At 37.6% G+C, this 19346-nt stretch overlaps 1 protein-coding gene and 1 long non-coding RNA gene across 6 annotated transcripts in view; one reads left to right on the top strand and one right to left on the bottom strand.

Annotated features, from left to right (window-relative positions):
* HBS1L (HBS1 like translational GTPase) overlaps window positions 1-18433 on the bottom strand; it is an 87236-nt gene extending 68803 nt beyond the window's left edge. Inside the window, exons 1-5 of one of the 5 annotated variants that reach the window (XM_025422341.3) lie at window positions 18220-18433; window positions 14303-14368; window positions 5926-6054; window positions 5031-5225; window positions 1570-3760 (exon numbers count right to left, since the gene is read on the bottom strand). In XM_025422341.3, coding sequence (XP_025278126.1) covers window positions 2289-3760; window positions 5031-5225; window positions 5926-6054; window positions 14303-14368; window positions 18220-18262 — 1905 coding nt within the window. In that variant the 5' untranslated portion in view covers window positions 18263-18433 and the 3' untranslated portion in view covers window positions 1570-2288. Of the gene's footprint in view, window positions 1-1569; window positions 3761-5030; window positions 5226-5925; window positions 6055-14302; window positions 14369-18219 lie in introns of those variants that run through there. The other 4 variants (XM_025422340.3, XM_035710503.2, XM_025422342.3 and 1 more) reach the window with 4 other exon arrangements.
* On the top strand, window positions 16655-18962 carry LOC125755480 (uncharacterized). The gene is made up of 2 exons (XR_007412139.1): window positions 16655-17784; window positions 18114-18962. It is a non-coding gene; the product is annotated as an uncharacterized LOC125755480 (long non-coding RNA).
* Window positions 18963-19346: the final 384 nt, after the last annotated feature.

The following is a 19346-nucleotide window of genomic DNA, read 5'->3' on the forward strand; positions in this document are numbered from 1 at the left end:
AGTCAATGCAGAATATGCACTTAGTGCAAACAATCATCACTCGCAGTATATCCATAAACAGGCACTGGTCTCTTTATCAATGGTCAAAGGCCAAAGGTGGGAGGGGCAAGCAGCCTTCTTGGTTCCACTCTCTGAATCTAAGAGACTGTGACACTTCATTAGTCAACAAGGCCATATCATGTATGTACCTGACAGACTAGTAGCCATGACAAGGGAAAGAGGGAAACCTATTTAAAAATTACTGCCTTCCCTATCATTCTGCAATACAGATTTTCCTCCTCAAGAAATAATCTTATAAAAAAAAAAAAAGAAATAATCTTATAAGTGGTAGTTATAATCCTAATAAGTCAACAAAAGGAGACCTAGTTCACTCTACAAGATCTACTATATGGCTTAAAAGTATTCTATTTCCACTTGAAAATCTGTTATAAAAGGTAAAAAATAATAGTACCACTGTTCAACTTCAGTATGAGTTAAATATGTATTTGTGGATTCATGTGCAAAGCAGATCACTTGCGTAGCATTTCATCTATCTGCAATTATTGTCAGTTCCAAACAAACTCATAGAATACAATTCACTTCTAAGTTGGAGACTGCCCATAAATAAATCCAGTTCAAGAGTCATATATACTAATTCAAATTCTAAAACTGACCATAAAATGTAACATGATTTGTATGATCTCCTAAGCATCTGTACGCTGTGCATTGAGGCATGCCATTAAAAACAAAACCTGAAGACATCACCAAAAAAGCGTTTGGTCAAGAACAACGACATTAATTCTAGCTTAAGTGTTCCCACCAAAACACTGGATATAAAAAAATCAAACACAGCTAAAAATATTGGAATGTCATTCTGAGAATAAACTGAAATGAGAAATACAAAAAAAAAAATTATCAAAAGCATAGAGAAGTAGCTGTCAGAGAAAAATACTACCTTACTGGGAAAAGGTCAGCTATTTCAATTTCATTAAGAAGTAACATTTTAGATATTATTTTTTTCCTGCAAGAAATACTAATACTAATAATAATAATAATAAAAAGAAATACTAATAATACAGTATCAGCATCCTCTTATGCAAAAGACTATCATTCCTAATGGGCAGTTTTCCTTAGTATTCCTGACTACTAGAAACTATGAAGTATAAATTCACATTGTTACCATTAGTAATTCCTCTCATTCTACTCATTTCTTACCCTAGAGCAGTGGCTCTCAAGTAAAAGTAGCACACCAAAATCACCTGGGGACTATTTTAAAAATACACAATCCCAAATGTCATCCCTCAGAGACTGATTCATCATGTCTAGAGTGAAGCCACAGTATCTGTGTTTTGAAAAAACTCCCCCAGTGATTCTGTTAGTAGAGGACCACTGCTTTAAGGGATAAATTACATACTTGTTTCTAATGACCAGAAGAGCTCTTATTTGGTCTACCATTGCCGAAATTTTGTCAATATAGCACATACAGCTATCAGTGTCAAAGAGGAAAACTCCACATTTCATTATTTCCAGTAACAAAAAAAGGGTGAGAGATCCGATAAATCTATCTATTCAAACAACATGCAACCATACTTGAAAACACTTTCTATATATTTATTTTAAAGTATGCATTTAGGACAAAGGGTTTTTAAAATGTATAAAAATAATTTATGTATTAATCCAACTTCAGTATGTACATGGCCCCCTAAAGGATTTTCATTTTATTATCATCAAAAGTGTATTTCAACAATCTCCACAGTATTCTTAAAAGTCAGGAATTTTAAAATTTTCTATTAGAAAACTTTTAAGTACCCACCTACAGAAAAATAATGAATGGGAATGATATCACTAATATTTTAAAATAGAATTACATCTCACCTATGCTATGCCACAAATCACAGGAGAAATCTTCATCACTAAACTATAATAATCCCAAGTGGCATTTTCATTTAAGAGCAAAGCACAAAAATACTTTAAAAAGAAAATGTCTCATTGTAAAAACTTAAAGTTGAATGCTTCAAACAAAAACATCTGAAAGGTTTGATTTCACAATATCAAGTTTCCATACGCACTCTGTAAACATACACCCATTTTAAGCTATCAACTTAAATAAAGCCAATTATCACTAAAAGATACAGTAAAAAAAAAAAATTCAGTGCAAAAATACATATCAACTGAAGCTATCAACTGACTTAAGACAATTTTAATATAAAAATCACAACTTGAATCCCATAATATAAAGTAACCCTATAAAGATTTTAAATTATTTAAAACAAAAGCTCTACAACAGTGATCAAGTTTTCCTTTTGTTACTATTCTCTAGTGAAAGCTTTCTTTTGACTAGCTTTTACAATGTCATCAGGAGATGCTGATTTGAAGTCAAATGGTGTTATTGCTATAAGAGGACTTATTTCTTTGTCCTTTATGTCTTGAACTTGTCTACTATAAAGAAAAGTCTTATATAGGTCAAGGGTGCGTCGTCTGTAGCTTTTCAGTGGATAACGAAGACACAGTGTTGAAGCAAAAGCTGAAGGTCTAGCAGCAAGGGCCTTGGTCCAAGAGAGAGAAAAAGGTGGTTTCCTAGTCAAAGGGCCTTTATTGGTTTTCTTGTAATCCTTAGCAAAATTGAAATTTTTCCCTAACTTTGAACTTAAAACTTTTGTTCCTGATGTTGGAGCAACTGATTGGTCTACCGCATGTTTTGGACCAAAATTAGGGGTTTTTATAAGGACACTAAGATCAATATTTGAATCTATTCCAGGTGACCTCATTTCAGATAAAGTGAGATTAAAGGAATCCTTCTTAATCTGAGAGTTGTCTATTTCAATTGTTTCTGCAATCAAATCAGAAAGTGACAAATCCTCAAGGTCTCTTGTAGGAGAAGCTTTACAAAATGCCAAAGATGACAGAGATCCTGTTAATTCTGATATTCCAGTTGAAGATGGATATCGGTTTCCTAGCTGCGACAGGGTAAAGGATTCCAAACTTAGATCTGTAAAACCAGCAGATGACTGGCTACAAAGATCAGATAACGTAAAGCACTGGCTTGGATTATTTTCTTTGTGTTCCTGAAACAGTTCAGCTAGGGATGGACTTTCAGACTGGGAAAACTGCAAACTGTCATTTTTTAAAAGGTAATTTTTGGCACTTTGTTCAACTGAAGAAACACTTCCAACTTCAGTCATTTCACTAGCATTTAAATGATCATGAGCCATATTTTCCAATGAGCTAGTTAAGAGCAAAGGATTATTTAAATTTCCTATGCTGTTTTGTACTGGAATGTTTTGCAAATCAGGTAGGGAATTATTCTGAATACAAAAAGAGCTATTAGATGTTATGTTCTTTATCATTAAGGATTTTAAATCTGGTATTTCTTTGAATGAAGAATCATCTTTGGATACATATTCAGATTCATGAGGTCTTAACATATTAGCACCTAGATTCTTTGAAAATAGACTTTCCAGGCCATCTGTGGATGATAATTTGACTGATGGTTGACTTTTACAAGAATCTCTTGGCATATCATCAATTAGGTCAGCTAGTGACAGCTCTTTTGTTAACTTACATGATTCTAGTTTCTTTTCACTTTTAGGTCTGTCAAGTTTCTTTTTTTTATGGAGTAAATAGTGACTTGGTACAACTGAGGAATTATGATATAATCCAGATTTTGCCAATGAGCCAGAAAAATCAAAGGGTTTGCTACTACAATCCAAGTGGTTTGTGGATTGAGGACAAGAGCTTTGAACATTATCAGCTGAGACTTGAGAGGAAGATAATAAGACTCCTTACCTTACAAAAGCCATTAATTTTCAGATGAATAGGTTGACATATGCAGAAGACAGTCACAGCAACCAAAAGGAAACATGAAATGAGGCATTTAATTACTAAATGTTTCTTTTGACTATAACATGAATAAAGTGATCAAATATTTGATCATTACTTAATAAAAAGTGAACACTCTAAAAAAAACAATTAATAAAGGAATTTTACCTTCCTTTTACCACCTTAGCTTTTTTAAAGTGACCTTCATACTTTGTTCACTGATATATACAAATATAAGTACCAAGTCAGTCAATATTCTAATTTTCACAAATTTTATAATGTAAGGTTTTAACATATTGAAATTATCATCAGCATTGTCTCAAATTCAAAATGTCTAAAAAACCAATGAAAAGAACTAGTTCATCTTCTCCTGTATTTTTAATGTATTAAAAACAAGCAAATAATATTCTATAATTTCTGGGATAAACTATTATTAGTAAAGATAAAATATTACAGACTCATTTTCATACAGTCAGTTACAAGTGCTTCCCCATCAAAACTCTTATTCATTTTTTTTCAAAACTTTTTAAATTTAAATAGAAAATAAAACACCACCCTTATTTCATGGTAAAAGACTGCATACAACTTTGTTGTGGTAAAAAAAAATCCAGTCCTCAGGTTACAGGAAATAACCCATTTGATAAATCATCATGCTCCTACTGACAGATACCATACCAATTATTATAAAGATACCTCAGTTCCCTTCTTATGTCAATTAAATTTGAAATTTAACCCCAAATTCTATAAATTTAAAATTAAAGATTTGGCTTTGAAATGCAAAAGTAGTGTAATTATGATACATATGATATTTAAATAAAACTAATACATTTACTATAAATGCTGAAAATATAATGGCATTTTTGTAATAAACTGGCTATTAATTTCCATCTCCTAACCCATTAGAGTAAAAAAAAAAAATAATAATCAAAAAGCTCTCTAAGCTACTGACAAGAAGCAACAAATGTCCTCTTGTTTTTATCTGACTTTATTTCCCCTATATTCTGCTAGTTACCAAAAAGAGCAGAGAAATAATCAAAAAACAAGCTTTCACAAAAAGAAGAGAACACAGCACTCAGCTTAAAAGTTCACAAATGGGAAAATCAAGTGATGATAATCAGGATTATTTTAACATGCACAATTTTCTGCCCATTTTTCTAAACAGCCAAATCAAATCAAAGCCTCTTTTAAAGCATTAACTGTAAAACTAAAAGAGAACAAGTTCTAAAACATACCTTTTGCTATCTTCCCTGAAGATATTTCTCCCTCACTCTTGACCTTCCAATTCTGCATTTTCTCTTGTTCCAGAACCACTGCCAGAGCCTTCTGCACATCAAACTTGTTCTTCAGAACTGCATCAATCAAAGTGTCATCTGGCACAGCATCTCCAAGTACCTCTCTCATGTGATCAAGGCATGAATAAAGACGAGCTAGAACAGAAATAATTAAAAGCCATACTAAATGGTGCCATGAAAGAACCCTCAATCTTCAAAACAACAACAAAAGATCTGAAACTATATTTAGGATGTTCAACTTTCCTCTTTTCCTGGCAAAAATTATTTATAATGATATTTTTATCCACAATATACCTATCTTTCCCGATTAGAGCTCATGAAACAATGAATATTGCTGAGAGAAAACAAATCACTGAAGTTTCTCTCCTAAGGAGATGAAATAAAGATGTCAGTCAAAAATTCCAGTTACTAAATAATAGCCACACAACCAATTTTTCAACCATACAATTAGCCATACACTACACACAAAATATACTTAATAAAATGTAAATATCTGGGATGCCCGCGTGGCTCAGTGGTTGAACATCTGCCTTTGGCTCAGGGCATGGTCCCGGAGTCCTGGGATCAAGTCCCACATCAGACTCCTCATAGGGAGCCTGCTTTTCCCTCTGCCTCTCTCTCTCTCTCTCTGTCTCTCATGAAAAAACAAATCTTTAAAAATAAATAAATGAAATAAAATAAAATGTAAATTTCCCTTGAGTATACAAGAGACATTTGTACCATTCCTACCCACAATCACTACTATGAACAATTACAATAAATCTGGTAAATTCTAGTATATTAATTATCAATCATTTTCTGACATGAAGCACAGATAAACTACTTTTTACTATACCTTGATCAATTCCACTCAGCTGATGGTTCAAAAGAGAACTGGAGGACTCTTTCAGGCCTTCGTAATCGTATTCTTCTACAGGCTCAACAAGAGAAGGTTTGTCGCGCTGCGAGTAAATAAACTGAGCAGCTAGAAGAGAAAATGATGGAAGAATGCTGTAGCACAGCCACTTCCCAGTAAGTTTTCTTTTTTTCCCCATAAAAATTAAAATAAAAATTAAATATTCTGACCTACCACCTATGGCTATTTACCTACATTCTATAAATGGATAAAAACAAAAACAAACGAAGACAAAACATACCAAACCCTAAATCCTGCCCAGATGTCCTTAGCAACTGCTCAACTGGCCTCTTGCTATCATCATCCTTCGTTCTTCCTATCTCCAAAATCTCCAGAGTTTTCAAACATTGTGTTTCCAAACTCCTCATCCCTGCCTATTACTCCATCTTCATGCAAAATGTTCTCTTCTTTGGAACAAATATTTCAAACCACAAACCAAACATTCTTATTTGCATAAATTAAGAAAATACTAAAAACAATTTAATTTTCATTTTCCAAGAATTGCTAATTTTATCTGAACCCAACAGTTGACCAAAATCACAGGCCTTAACTTTTGAACAACTCCTACTTTTAAACACTGTCTACACTGTATGCTAGTGTCACATACCTAACTTTGACTTTCAGAGATCAGTCTGTGCCAATCTATAGCACTGTCATCACTCAATATATATCTGGTATTGTATATTTCATTAAAAGGAGGACAGACAAAATATTGAAGTGCCAATATATGCCTGAATATCATAAAATACAAGCAAGCAAAGGAGAAAATGGACACCACGCCCAAAGTGTGACTCTTTAACCTCAGCTGGATGCTAAATGCACTCAATTCCTAGAGATTGTGCTCAATTGTGGAGAAAGAAAATTAAAGAACAAGAAAGATTGAAATTTTATTACAGTATTCTACAGGCAAGTTGTTACTAGGGATTTTATATTATGTAGCTTTCTAGAAGAGAGCATGCATAGCACTCAAGTCTACTGCTTACTGTTCACACATTTAACTTCTGTTCATGTTTTTAAGGCATAATCTATGAAAGAAAGGGAAACCAACTACAATTCAAGGTTTATAGCTACTGCATATAAATAATGCACATACAGATATTAGATAATACTGTGGTTTATATGTAACACCCAGAAGGCTGTAGCATAAGCGCTTCTCTATTCATAGAATAAACCAACGATGGCCTTAGAGATGCATAGGAAAGGCAAAGAAAAAAAAATGTAATGATGTATTTTAAAAGCCAATGAGGGGCGCCTGGGTGGCTCAGTTGGTTAAGCATCTGCCTTCTCTCAGGTCATGATCCCAGGGTCCTGGAATTGAGCTTGAGAGAAGGGAGCCTGCTCAGCAGGGAGCCTGGTTCTCCCTCCCCTCCCCCCCTTGTGCGCACTCTCTTTCTCAAATAAAAAATAAATAAATAAATAAATTTCTTTTAAATAAAAGCCAAAAAAGTAGTACAAGTGCCACAGAAGCACAGATTAAGTAATCACTGAAGATTGGCACAGTTATGAAAAGATGAGGTAAAAGCATCAGAAAACCTGAGGAAGTGGAAGACATCTCTGGCAAGGAGAACCAATAAGAGAGATCAACAACAGCCGAGAGAATTCAATCTATTCTGCTATCAGGCATGCTTACTTACCTACTCACACCAAATGATAAAGAGAATGATAAGGGTGTAACAACATTCAAGTTGCTTTGGTTTAGATATTTTTCCCCCCAACACTTTAATGTTTGGCATCATCACCTAATAGCAGCAGGCACAAAATAACACCCACCACAGAATATTACACTGTTACCATAATGGTACTGCACTGCCGGAGAGATCCACAATGCTTCCTCTCTTGGCTCAGGTTGGAGGATGTGTGTCTTGCTTTGTGTATGCTTAGTGCTTGCCACTCCAATATCTGTGAGAATTTTGCCTTTGCAACATCACTCGTTAGTTCAACTCTTTCTCATTAAGCTTTTTAATATATTTTTTAAAATCCTATATTTACTGGTATATTTATTAGGAAGTTAAGCTATCTTCTTAAATGTGTAAGCATTTTTATTAAGATAATTACTGTTTTTGCTAATACTTTACAGGTTGAGTGATCTGTCATGATCCTATTTTTTACCCAGATGTTCTGTTATTTTCAGTGTACAGTTTTGAAGACCATAAGGTCTTTCAAGGATACACATACTATATTGTATATATATCTTCCTATTTATCCCCCTCTAGTTCAAGGAGAATATAACACTATTATATAAAGTCAGCATGGCTAAACAGAAGAGACATCTTATTTATAGACTCTAAGATGACCACTATTTTCATGTTAAAATCCCAGAATGAGGACTTGTCTTACAATCAATGGCACCTCAACATTATGTAATACTTAGATTGACAGTTTTACTTTAAGTGGTACGTAAAATAACGATATCCCTTACATTCTGTGATATCTTAGATTTAATAAAACATAGTACTAAAAAATGTAAACTGGGCCACTTTGTGCCTGATTTACAAATTCTTTTCCTAGCTAAAATGAACTACTCAGTTTAGCCTAAGAGTAACAAATATACTTTCCTCAGCTTCCTCTCATAGCTTTCACCTGTGAGGAAAACCCCAAGAAAAAATCAAAAATAAATTTTTGAGGAAAAAAAATCAGATAATATCTCTCAGCAATTTTCACTTAGGATATATTGATAAGGAAAAGAAAGTTGTCACTATTCAGGCTGCTGCTCAACCCCAGAGGAGCTATTTTTTTCTGGGGGGATGGGGGTTCCTTACCACCAATCCACACACAAATCCAACTCAGAAACCTATACTGCTGCCACTATTTTAGAGGCAGTGTTGGCTGGATTTGCTGGGATGTGGGTCAGGATGGAGGGTAGACAAATTCCCCAGGGAAAGTAACTACTAGTGGGGGAAAAACAGTGCAAATCTTTGAAGCTGAAATGAGAGCCCAAAAGGCAACAAATACAATAAAAGAGCAATAAAAAAGCAATGAAGAAAAAAGGATAGATATAAAATGCTATTCTTTTCTAAATTAATTCACAAACTTTAATGGAAATGCTTTCTGAAAAACCAGGACACCCACGGTGACTTTTAAAACTTAAGGCATTTTAACAAACATAAAAGTTCAAAGAATTCAAAATCTAACTCCTACAACTGCCCCAAATGTTTTCTAAAAACCTTAAAATAAAAATCACGTAAGAGGTACTCATTAATGACACAGCTATCCAGGCTTCTTCCTCTGGAGGTTCTGATTCAGTGATACTGGAAATGGGGCAGGGAATCTATATTTTTAAATGACTCCCAGCTGACCAACATCAGCAGTGAAGATCCAGAAACACTGCCCTCCAAGTCCCTGCTGTGGTCCACTCTGTGCAGTCATCAGCTTCCTTAGGAAAATACTGCCCCTTGACTCACATTCCTCCAACAAGCAGAAAAAACACACCTACAATTAAAAACCACCTCCCAAGTCTGTCCCCTACTTCCTTTCCCAGTCCTCATTCCTACTGCAACTGCATTATAGTGTGAGTGTTCTCAAATGAGCCTCACATAAAGGCCACTGCTCAAGCACTACTGTCTTTCTCTGTCCAGGATGCCAGTCTTCCTCCCAGATTACCAGTCCAATCCCCCCTCTTCCAAAGTACCTTCCCAGACTCCTTCATACAGGACTATGGCTTCCCCCACCATACTGCTGTGGCATATCTGAAGAGGACTTTTAACATGCTACCTTATACTAATTTATAAATTTATTAGAGTAGGGTTTTCCTTACACGTTAACTGATGCTCAATAAAAATTCTGAATTGGAATGAACTGAATAAGGTCACTACTACCATTTAAGTAATCATTGGAGGCCTTTTGACCAAGGTGCCTCCAATGCCTTGATAACAAATGGAAAATGAGGCCAAAAAAAAAGGAAAATGAGGCCAGAGTCAATTCCTGTAAATGCCTCAGGATTAAGAACAACCAAAAAAAGCCAACTAGGCTTTCCTAAATAATGCAACCCTTAAACTAGAATTAATCAAATAATTTCTCTGCTTTGTTTCCTTTTATTTTTTAAGATTTTATTTATTAGAGACAGAGAGAGAGAGAGAGAGGCAGAGGGAGAAGCAGGCTTCATGCAGGGAGCCCGACGTGGGACTTGATCCCAACGTGGGACTTGATCCCGGGTCTCCAGGATCATGCCCCCAGCTAAAGGCAGCACTAAGCCGCTGAGCCCCCGGGGCTGCCCTGTTTCCTGTCGTTTCTATAAAAACCTTATCCCAGGGGCACCTGGGTGGCTCAGTGGTTGAGCTTCTGCCTTGGACTCAGGGCATGGTCCCAGAGTCCCATCAAGTCCCACATCAGGCTCCTGAGAGGAGCCTGCTTCTCCCTTGCCTATGTGTCTGCCTCTTTCTCTGTGTCTCTCATGAATAAATAAAATATTAAAAAAAAAAAAAAAAAAAAAAACCTTGCCCCAGCTCCATTCCAGTGGAACACTCCTAACCACTTCCAGTTTGGAGCCGCCTGACTCAAACTAACATTTGATTTCAAATAAATTAAAAATTTTAATATGCCTCAATTTATCTTTCAACACTTCTAATTATAGTAGGCAAAACAAAACCCATATCTGTCCAAATAAAGTAATATATGTGTTCTTTTTGCCATCCCCAATTCTTTGACATATGTTCAATATTCAATATCAAAGTCAATTTTTCCAAAGGGAAAAAAGTTGTAACATTTAGAAATCACCTTTCCATCACAAAAACTGTGCTTAGCAGAGTTCAAAACAATATATGTGCTGATGAATTTTAGAAAAAATTAATACACTGATAAAATCACTCAATTATCAGAATTCATTAGGACCATGAATATGATCATCTTTTCAATGACTTTGGCTGTTTCTTTAAGAACAGAGAGAGGGATCCCTGGGTGGCTCAGCGGTTTCGCGCCTGCCTTTGGCCCAGGGCACGATCCTGGAGTCCCGGGATCGAGTCCCGCGTCGGGCTCCCGGAAGGAGCCTGTTTCTCCCTCTGCCTGTGTCTCTGCCTCTCTCTCTCTCTCTCTCTCATAAATAAATAAAAATAAATCTTAAAAAAAAAAAAGAACAGAGAGAAGATTCTTCTAAAACTATTCATTTTTTACTGAAAATCACTTGGAAACTATACCACTAAAGAGGAAACATTTCTGATTTAATATCACTACTATTTTATACATGCTTTGAAAACTTAAAAATCCAAAACCACGTGTTTTCATTAAAAATACAGTTTGTCACAGAAAAAACTCAAAACCATTTAACCATTTATCTCCTGCTTCAATAATGTCATCGATTTCTTGGAGTGTACAAAGAATAAAACTGTACTGAATATGAGCCACCCACAAGACACACATCAAGAGCTATGACAGACACAAGGATAAACTCTGAGCTCAAGAAAGGGAGGCCATGAATGTAAATCTCAGAAAATCACCCATAGAATGTCTGACCTGGTGTACTATCAATTCCTAACCCAAGATTAATGAGCATGATTTATCCAGATAAGCCTAGATAAATCAATGTGCTGAGCTGCAAGATTAAGATGTCTTTCAGTAGTCTCTCCCTCTGTAAAGGTTCCCACCCTTGTGCAAGCCAGATTCAAACAACTTCCAAATCCTGTAGACCTCAACTCCTATAATTATCTCTCGAATCTATCTCCAAATCTAATGCTACCACCTTTGTCCTAAACAAATGATTCTCAAAGCAATCATCAACATACCATAGAGGGCTTGTTAAAACAGAAGCTGTGCCCCACTCTGAGTTTCTAACTCTGGAACAGGGCCAAGAATTATTTTGCTAATAAATTCTGAAGGGACGTTAATGGTATATGGGCCACATTTTGAGAACGCTGTCCTCATATATCCCCGTCTCTAGATTAGTATAATAATCTCCAAACTAATCTATGTATATTCACTCGTGTACCACCTTCAATCCAGTCTCTACTATGTAGAAGAGATTTTTTTTAACTCCAATCTAATTATCACACCCACATTATCTTATTTCATGAACATATCATGCTTTTTACTGAAGCTTACAATATGAGTGATGAAGTTAATGCTACCAGCTATCACTTTATCATCTAGCCAACTGTGACAGGATTATTACAAGAACCCAAAAGGATTAACCCACGAAGTTGTTTGTTTTTGTTTTAACAACTGCAAATGGCAAGTGTCTGGGAGGTTCCTTAGAAAAAATGAAATTTCTTTTATTCTTCATCCCTACAAAATGTGGCCTTGAACCCCTACATAAGGAATGCTTATTAAGCCATCTCTCATCTTCAAACCCAGCCTTCTTTATTCTGTCTTGTGATGCTAGGGTTGCAGTCTCTAGGAAGTTCATTTCTTCGACAGCTGGCTCCCTTTTAGGATCAGCCAATGGGGAGATGCTAAAAGGAGACCAGAAGGCCAGGGGAGGGGGACGCCTGGGTGTCTCAGCGGTTGAGCATCTGCCTTTGGCTCAGGGTGTGATCCCAGAGTCCCTGGATAGGTTGAGCATCTGCCTTTGGCTCAGGGTGTGATCCCAGAGTCCCTGGATAGGGTCCTGCATCAGGCTCTCTACCTAGAGCCTGCTTCTCCTTCCTCTTCCTATGTCTCTGCCTCTCTCTCTGTGTCTCTCACAAATAAATACATAAAATCTTGGGGGGTGGGGGGGAGCAGGAGAGGAAGGCACATGCTCCTTTCCTATTTGCTTCTTGTCCAGCCCCCTTTGACCCTGCAATACTGCATGCTGCAATAACAGCAATTAGTACCAGTGAGGAGCTTGTCCAAAACTCCCAGAACCAGCTTCCATGTGTCCCTAGCCACATCCTTCAGACACCATGACCAGCCAACCAGCTAGTATTCCCTCTTCAAAAGGCTGAATCCCAGCTTCACAGGGTCCTTTCACCAATACCACTACCAGCCACGCAGTGTCCCTCTCCTCAGAGGTCTGAGTCCCCATTCACCAGTCCTTCTTCTGAACTTCAGAAGCAAAGCATAACCGTCTTATCACAGGTTTAAGTCCCAGTCCTCCAAGGGTCTAACCTCACCCATATGCTCCTCTAGAACTAGGTATGCTTCCTGAAGTTACCACCTCCTTGATAACCGGTGCAATTTCTATCTCCTAACAGGATCCTGACTGGTAACAGTGTAACACTAGAACAAGAAAGGAAAGGCCTTGATTACTACGGCTAAATGATGAGAGTACCAATGAAGAGCTAGATGCATTTCAGAGGAACAAGTCACAGGATAAGCAATGGCAGGAACAGAGGAGGTGCTAAGACAACTTGTGGAACACCTATGCTGTATAAAGAAAAAGGAATTTGTGCTCGCTTCAGCAGCACATATACTAAAAGGAATTCTGTAAAGTCAGAAGGGACATATTTGGTCTTCAGAGACTAAAAGTGAGATTAAAGCAGGCACAGGTCTATAGGACAGCTCCATAAACAATATAGTACTAAAGACAAGGTGGATTTCAATACAAATGTTAATTATATTAAGCCTTTAAACTTGGAGAAAATGAGTTTTGTGAATTATATTTCTATTATACCTAACTGAATTTAATTTTACCCCTTTGTGGCATAGTAAAAATCCAGGAGGGCATTTTAATCAACTATTTCTAGAGTAGGCTGAAGTTTGAAGACAAATATATTATTAGGAAAATTATAGAAATGGTCTGGTCAAACACTCTATGCTGAAAAGAAGATACGAATGTTCATGTTTTCTTTATATAGTGGCAAAGAAGAACTCTTTCTGCAGGTAAGACAGGAGATGCAGCTCTGATGCAGAGTCCTATAGGAATGTGAACTCTAAATCACTCTGGTTCCAGAGAACTGAACCACACATATTTGATTCATTTAGCAAGCTGTTTAATGGTAGATAAACTGAAGTACTGTATGAAGGGAAGTCTATGCATAACATCTCAATGTTTCCAAAATTCAAGAGATTTCCTGAGTATATAACATTAATTGCTACTGGCCTTCAGAAGTCCTAGATTTTTGTTATTGACTAAATTACCATCTCGGTACAATTTAGATTAACTGCATGTTACAAAGAATACTGGAAAAAACATTACAAAGAATATTGGAAAAAACATAGTTTTCAAAGTTTTCTTCAAATTGTTTTAAGCTAAATTATGAAATCAAAACTTTATAATTCTATTCATGGATAAAGAAATGATTTTATATACCTTTAAGGGTTAAAAACGATATCTTTTTAAATGTTACATAATATTATAGTCTTATGGGACACATAAGACTATATGGAACTAATCCTAGAATGACAATAATACTTAACATTTTTTAACATCCAAACAATGGAAATCAAAGTATTTTTTAGAAGTCACCTGTCGATGGCGAAATACAATAATCATCCTCGACAGACTGGCCATAGAGATCATCATCTTCAAAATCTAAAATAAAAACACAAGAGATAAATTCTTCCCAAGTTCTTTTTATATTCTTAGCTATTAACAAGAAAGCATCTAACTTCTCTCCAAATTAAATTAAATTGTACCTCAAAATTAAAGGCAACTTGGAATGTCTACTTTTCCAAAAAATTCTAAAAACTTTACCCACAAAGTAGGTACTTACCGACTTTCTATATTCATCAAGGCATATGTAGTTCTTCAGTTTTTAAGCTAGTTGGGTTTTATTAAAATTGTTCCAAGTTTTTATTGCATGTGATCAAAAAAGGATAGTACCAAAGACCACAAACTTGAATCCTCTCTCCAGTATTAAAATCTGAAATACGTCTTCCATTCATTTTTTTCAAGTGCCTTCTGTGACCAAAGCATTTATTTCCCATACAACGGACTAGTACAGGATATACGAGCAGATCATGAAAAGTTTTTCTTCGTGTTGAGCTAGTTAATTTCTACAAAAACCAACTTATCGGGGCACCTGGGTGGCTCAGTGGATGAGCGTCTGTCTTTGCTCAGGTCGTGATCCTGAGGTCCTGGGATGGAGTCCTGAATCAGGCTCCCAAAAGGAGCCTGCTTCTCTCTCTGCCTATGTCTCTGCCTCTGTGTCTCTCATGAATAAATTTTTAAAAAAAGAAAAGAAAACATCTTATCCTAAATTCTCTTATGCTCTCTGATCATGCTAGCTGGACTTTTTTTCCTACTGACTAGAATATGTAGTTTGCCCATATTTTCCTAAGGCTGTTTTTATTTTCCTCATTAAGGTTCCAACTCTATGTCATCTATTTGCATACGTCTTTCCCTGACCACTCTGGTAAAGAGACAAGCCCCGCTGCCACTTTTACTCTCTAGCACACTTCTCCAATTGATTGTCTTCGAAGCACTATATCTGCTTCATTCCATGAGACTATAAGGTCCTTCAGGAAAGCCTCTGTCTTAGCCAACTACCAGCCATGACTGGAACTAAATTAGTTCTCATTGTAGTATAAATTAATGAATGAGACCATTTAAAATGAAAATGCACAAGAAAGATAAATATATTTACATAAATGTATCTATTCTTTTGATAAATAGATTATGCCAGGGATTACTAGATGTATCTGAGGGACAACACTGAATGACAGGTGCATTCCAAGATTTCTATGAATCTAAAATCTAACAGGAAACATAGACACGAATGCAAGCAATTACAAAATTATATGACAAGTATTTGAGACATGAAAAACAGTGATTTGGGATTACACATATGAACATCAAAAACAGAACAGGGAGTGGGGTGGCTAGGGAAAGATTCTCTGGAATATAGTAGTTAAACAAATTCCAAAGGATAGTTTCTGTGGGTATTATATAGCAGGAACAGCATGTTCAAGGGCTGAGACCAAATATTTACAGCAAAGAGAAATTAGATAAATTTTACTACTGGATAAAAACATGTATGAATCGGGGATCCCTGGGTGGCTCAGCGGTTTGGTGCCTGCCTTTGGCCCGGGGCACGATCCTGGAGTCCCGGGATCGAGTCCCACGTCGGGCTCCCGGCATGGAGCCTGCTTCTCCCTCCTCCTGTGTCTCTGCCTCTCTCTCTCTCTCTCTATCTATCATAAATAAATAAATCTTTTACAAAAAAAATGTATGAATCAATAAATTATCGGATCACAATCCCAAGTAAACAATATATTAGCAAATAAATGGGGAGCCATTTACAAAATATTATTTTTAGATATTCATATGACAAGAAACATTTTTACTAAGCCAGCTTTTCAACTGAAATTGACCCTAACAGTACTACAGTATAAAAAGATGAAGAGAATTCATTCCTAATATCTTTGTAAAGAGGCTCTTTTCCTCAACAAAATTCCAGTATTTACTGCACATAAAGCATTGTACCAGCTACTGGAGGAAATGAACAATAGAGTAAAAATAACAATGAAGTATGGACTATGCCATACTTTTAAATTAGAAGCTAATTTAGTATTAGCTAAAGACAGTCATGTAAAGTACAAAAGTACTATCCAAATTACAGAGAACAAAGTGAAAGTTAAAAAGAGGAACCAATAGGTTTAAAGCACATACTCTCTCTAATAATGTCACATTACTTTTGAGAATTTTCAAATTATTATTCGAAAATAATAGAAAGGGGAAATATCAGCTGAGAAAAAAAAGAAACTGAATCCTTAAAATGAACAGAACTTCTATAAGCAGGAAATGGGAATGAACCTCCCATGCTATAGGAACAGCTCGTTTATGATGTCATCAATTGTTCCCAAGAAACATGAAAAAAGACAACCTGAACTGGGGCTGCCCAGTAAGATATTCAGCACTCTCTCCCACTGGCCAAGCACCTCTCCTCTAGGAAGACTTTCCTTCACATAGAAATTCTGCCTAAACTCCTCCAACCCACCCTGAATAAGGCTCACTTACATAACTCCCACTGCACCTTGGGAATACTTTCTGTAGCACGTCATACCGGAATCATCTGTCACTTGTATATTTCTCCCTTTAGATTCCCTCAAACATCTTACTATCAGTATCAGTCCCCATAGCTTAGAGCAGTACTCTAAGTCCCCAATTAATGTAGGCTGAGGAAATTATAAGTACTTATTTTAAAAAATGAGTAAGTTGCAATTAGGCCTATTCATATTTTTTATATCAAAACCTCAAAAATATCTTTCAGGCTAAAGTCATCTCTCAGGTAGCAGTGATCCACAAGACATGCTTACACACACTGCAACACTTAAAAGGGCCACCAACGTGAAGTGAACAACAGGAACCTAATGTGCCAGGCCAAGTAGATGACAGTCTCCAAATGTAGCACAGGTTGTTAGCCACTCCCTGCTAAGGTTGGGGTATACTGATGTTCTAGAATAATCGTCTGGCAGTGCCAATAACAACCACCAACATATTAAGCACACTTACACGATCTGCACTTTAAAAAGCAATAGGTCTTTACTCCCTTTTTGCACTCCTTCGTTTTTGGTTTATAATTTTAGTTTGCATGATACTTGGTGATGCCAATTATCTATTGCATAGAGATGATGCACTTCTCCTAAACTTTAGAATTCTAACTCCTAGAGAACATTCATATGTACATCTTTTATTTCATTTTTTAAAAATCAAGATGTTCCAGAGCCCCCTTGCTTCTAGTACTGCTTTTTTTCCCCTCCACTCCAAAATACGTTTTAATTGAGCATTATCAACCAAGAACTGAGTATACACCTCAAGATCAACTAATCCACTTATTCACTTGACCTTTTTAATACCTATCTTTCTTATCATCTCCTAAGTCTCCAATTTAACTTGAAATCCATTGAAAATAAGTTGTCAGCTCAAGTCAGGTTCTGTACTAAGTATGCGTGAACAAACATGAACTATTTACCATGTATATCTAAGTTACAGCACAAGAGCTGAAGGTAAGCATGAAGTCAATCCGTCTTTTACAAATAAGCATCGTTTCACGGGCACTTTTGAAAGCGGGGTGGGAAGAGACTGCCTACAAGTAGGCAATTGTCTACCCGACCTGGGAGGAGACAATAGGAGGGAGAGATGATAATGCTTACGTGCATAAATACCAAGAGATCCCAACCTTCCTAAATGTCTTTTCCCATACGACGAGGTACCTCCCCGCCCTAAATAAATAAAATCAATACCAGAGGGCAGAAATCACGACTTAAAACAGTGCCATTCGCTGGCACTCGGACGTACTGTTATTTTCTCCAACCGAGCCTACTCTGAATTCCAGCCTGGCACCACTCACCAGAAACTCACAGATCCAAGTGCAAGCCAACGGGCGGGGAGTCCCAGCTGGAACCGCGAAAATGACGTCCCGGCACGACCCTGCCACTTACCTTCATCGTAGTTATAGCCTCGGACATTCCGATGCCGGGCCATGGCGGCGGAGAGGGCGTTCGCCACAGCTCCTCACAAAACACACGGCTTAAGTACTGATACCGCGCCGACTGCGACCTGGACAACACACACGCGCCATCTTGGCTTCCGGCAGGCCTCTGCGCCGAGCGCCTGCGCACGCGCGACGTCTTATCTGCGCACTGCACGGCGGCTCCCTGGGGGCGGGAGGGGGGGGGGGCTCACCTCCCTGGGGCGCATGCGCACACATGCGCACGGAGACAGTCTTTCGACGAGGGCCTGCCCACAGATAGGTTGGCTGGCAGAAGGTTAAAAGGGGCGGGATCCCAGCGTCTACTGTTTGTCGATTTAGAGCAAAAGCTTGGAGCCGGGAGTCCTTGGCCTACGTCAGCGTCCCAGGTTATTTCCCGAATCTGGTTTCTGACAGTGAAGTTGACTGTGTGCTCCGTTGAAGCAGGAAACTTCTGTAACTTTCGTCTTTGAGACGGGCCCATAATAGGCGTTCACAAACGTGTGCAGATTTGGTTTAAGGATTAATTAGTCCGGGATCCCTGGGGGGCGCAGCGGTTTGGCGCCTGCCTTTGGCCCAGGGCACGATCCTGGAGACCTGGGATCGAGTCCCACGTTGGGCTCCCGGTGCATGGAGCCTGCTGCTCCCTCTGCCTGTGTCTCTTCCTCCCCCCCACCCCCCCCCCGCCCTTTCTCTGTGACTATCATAAATAAAAATAAAAATTAAAAAAAATAATAATAATAAATAAATAAATATTAAAAAAAAAGAATTAATTAGTCCTAGATTTGGGGGGAGATGGGAAAGCCCGTTACATGGGTATATATGGTTTAACGGAGAACCTGGCTGCAAAAGATCACTATGCTTTCACGTATATGCTCCATCCTGCGTTACCGTGCCTGGTGAACAGCTGGGATACCCTGGGGATACAGACGATTATCATCAGCATCATGAAGAAGACTGAGCAGGGGCGCCTGAGCGCCTCGGTCGGTTAAGCCTCTGCCTTGGGCTCAGGTCATAACCGTAGTGTCCTGGGGTGGAGCCCACATTGGGCTCCCTGCTTAGGGGGAATCTGCCTCTCCCTCTCCTTCTACTATTCCT

This window comes from Canis lupus, chromosome 1, assembly GCF_003254725.2.
Source record: "Canis lupus dingo isolate Sandy chromosome 1, ASM325472v2, whole genome shotgun sequence".
NCBI classification, from domain to species: Eukaryota; Metazoa; Chordata; class Mammalia; order Carnivora; family Canidae; genus Canis; species Canis lupus.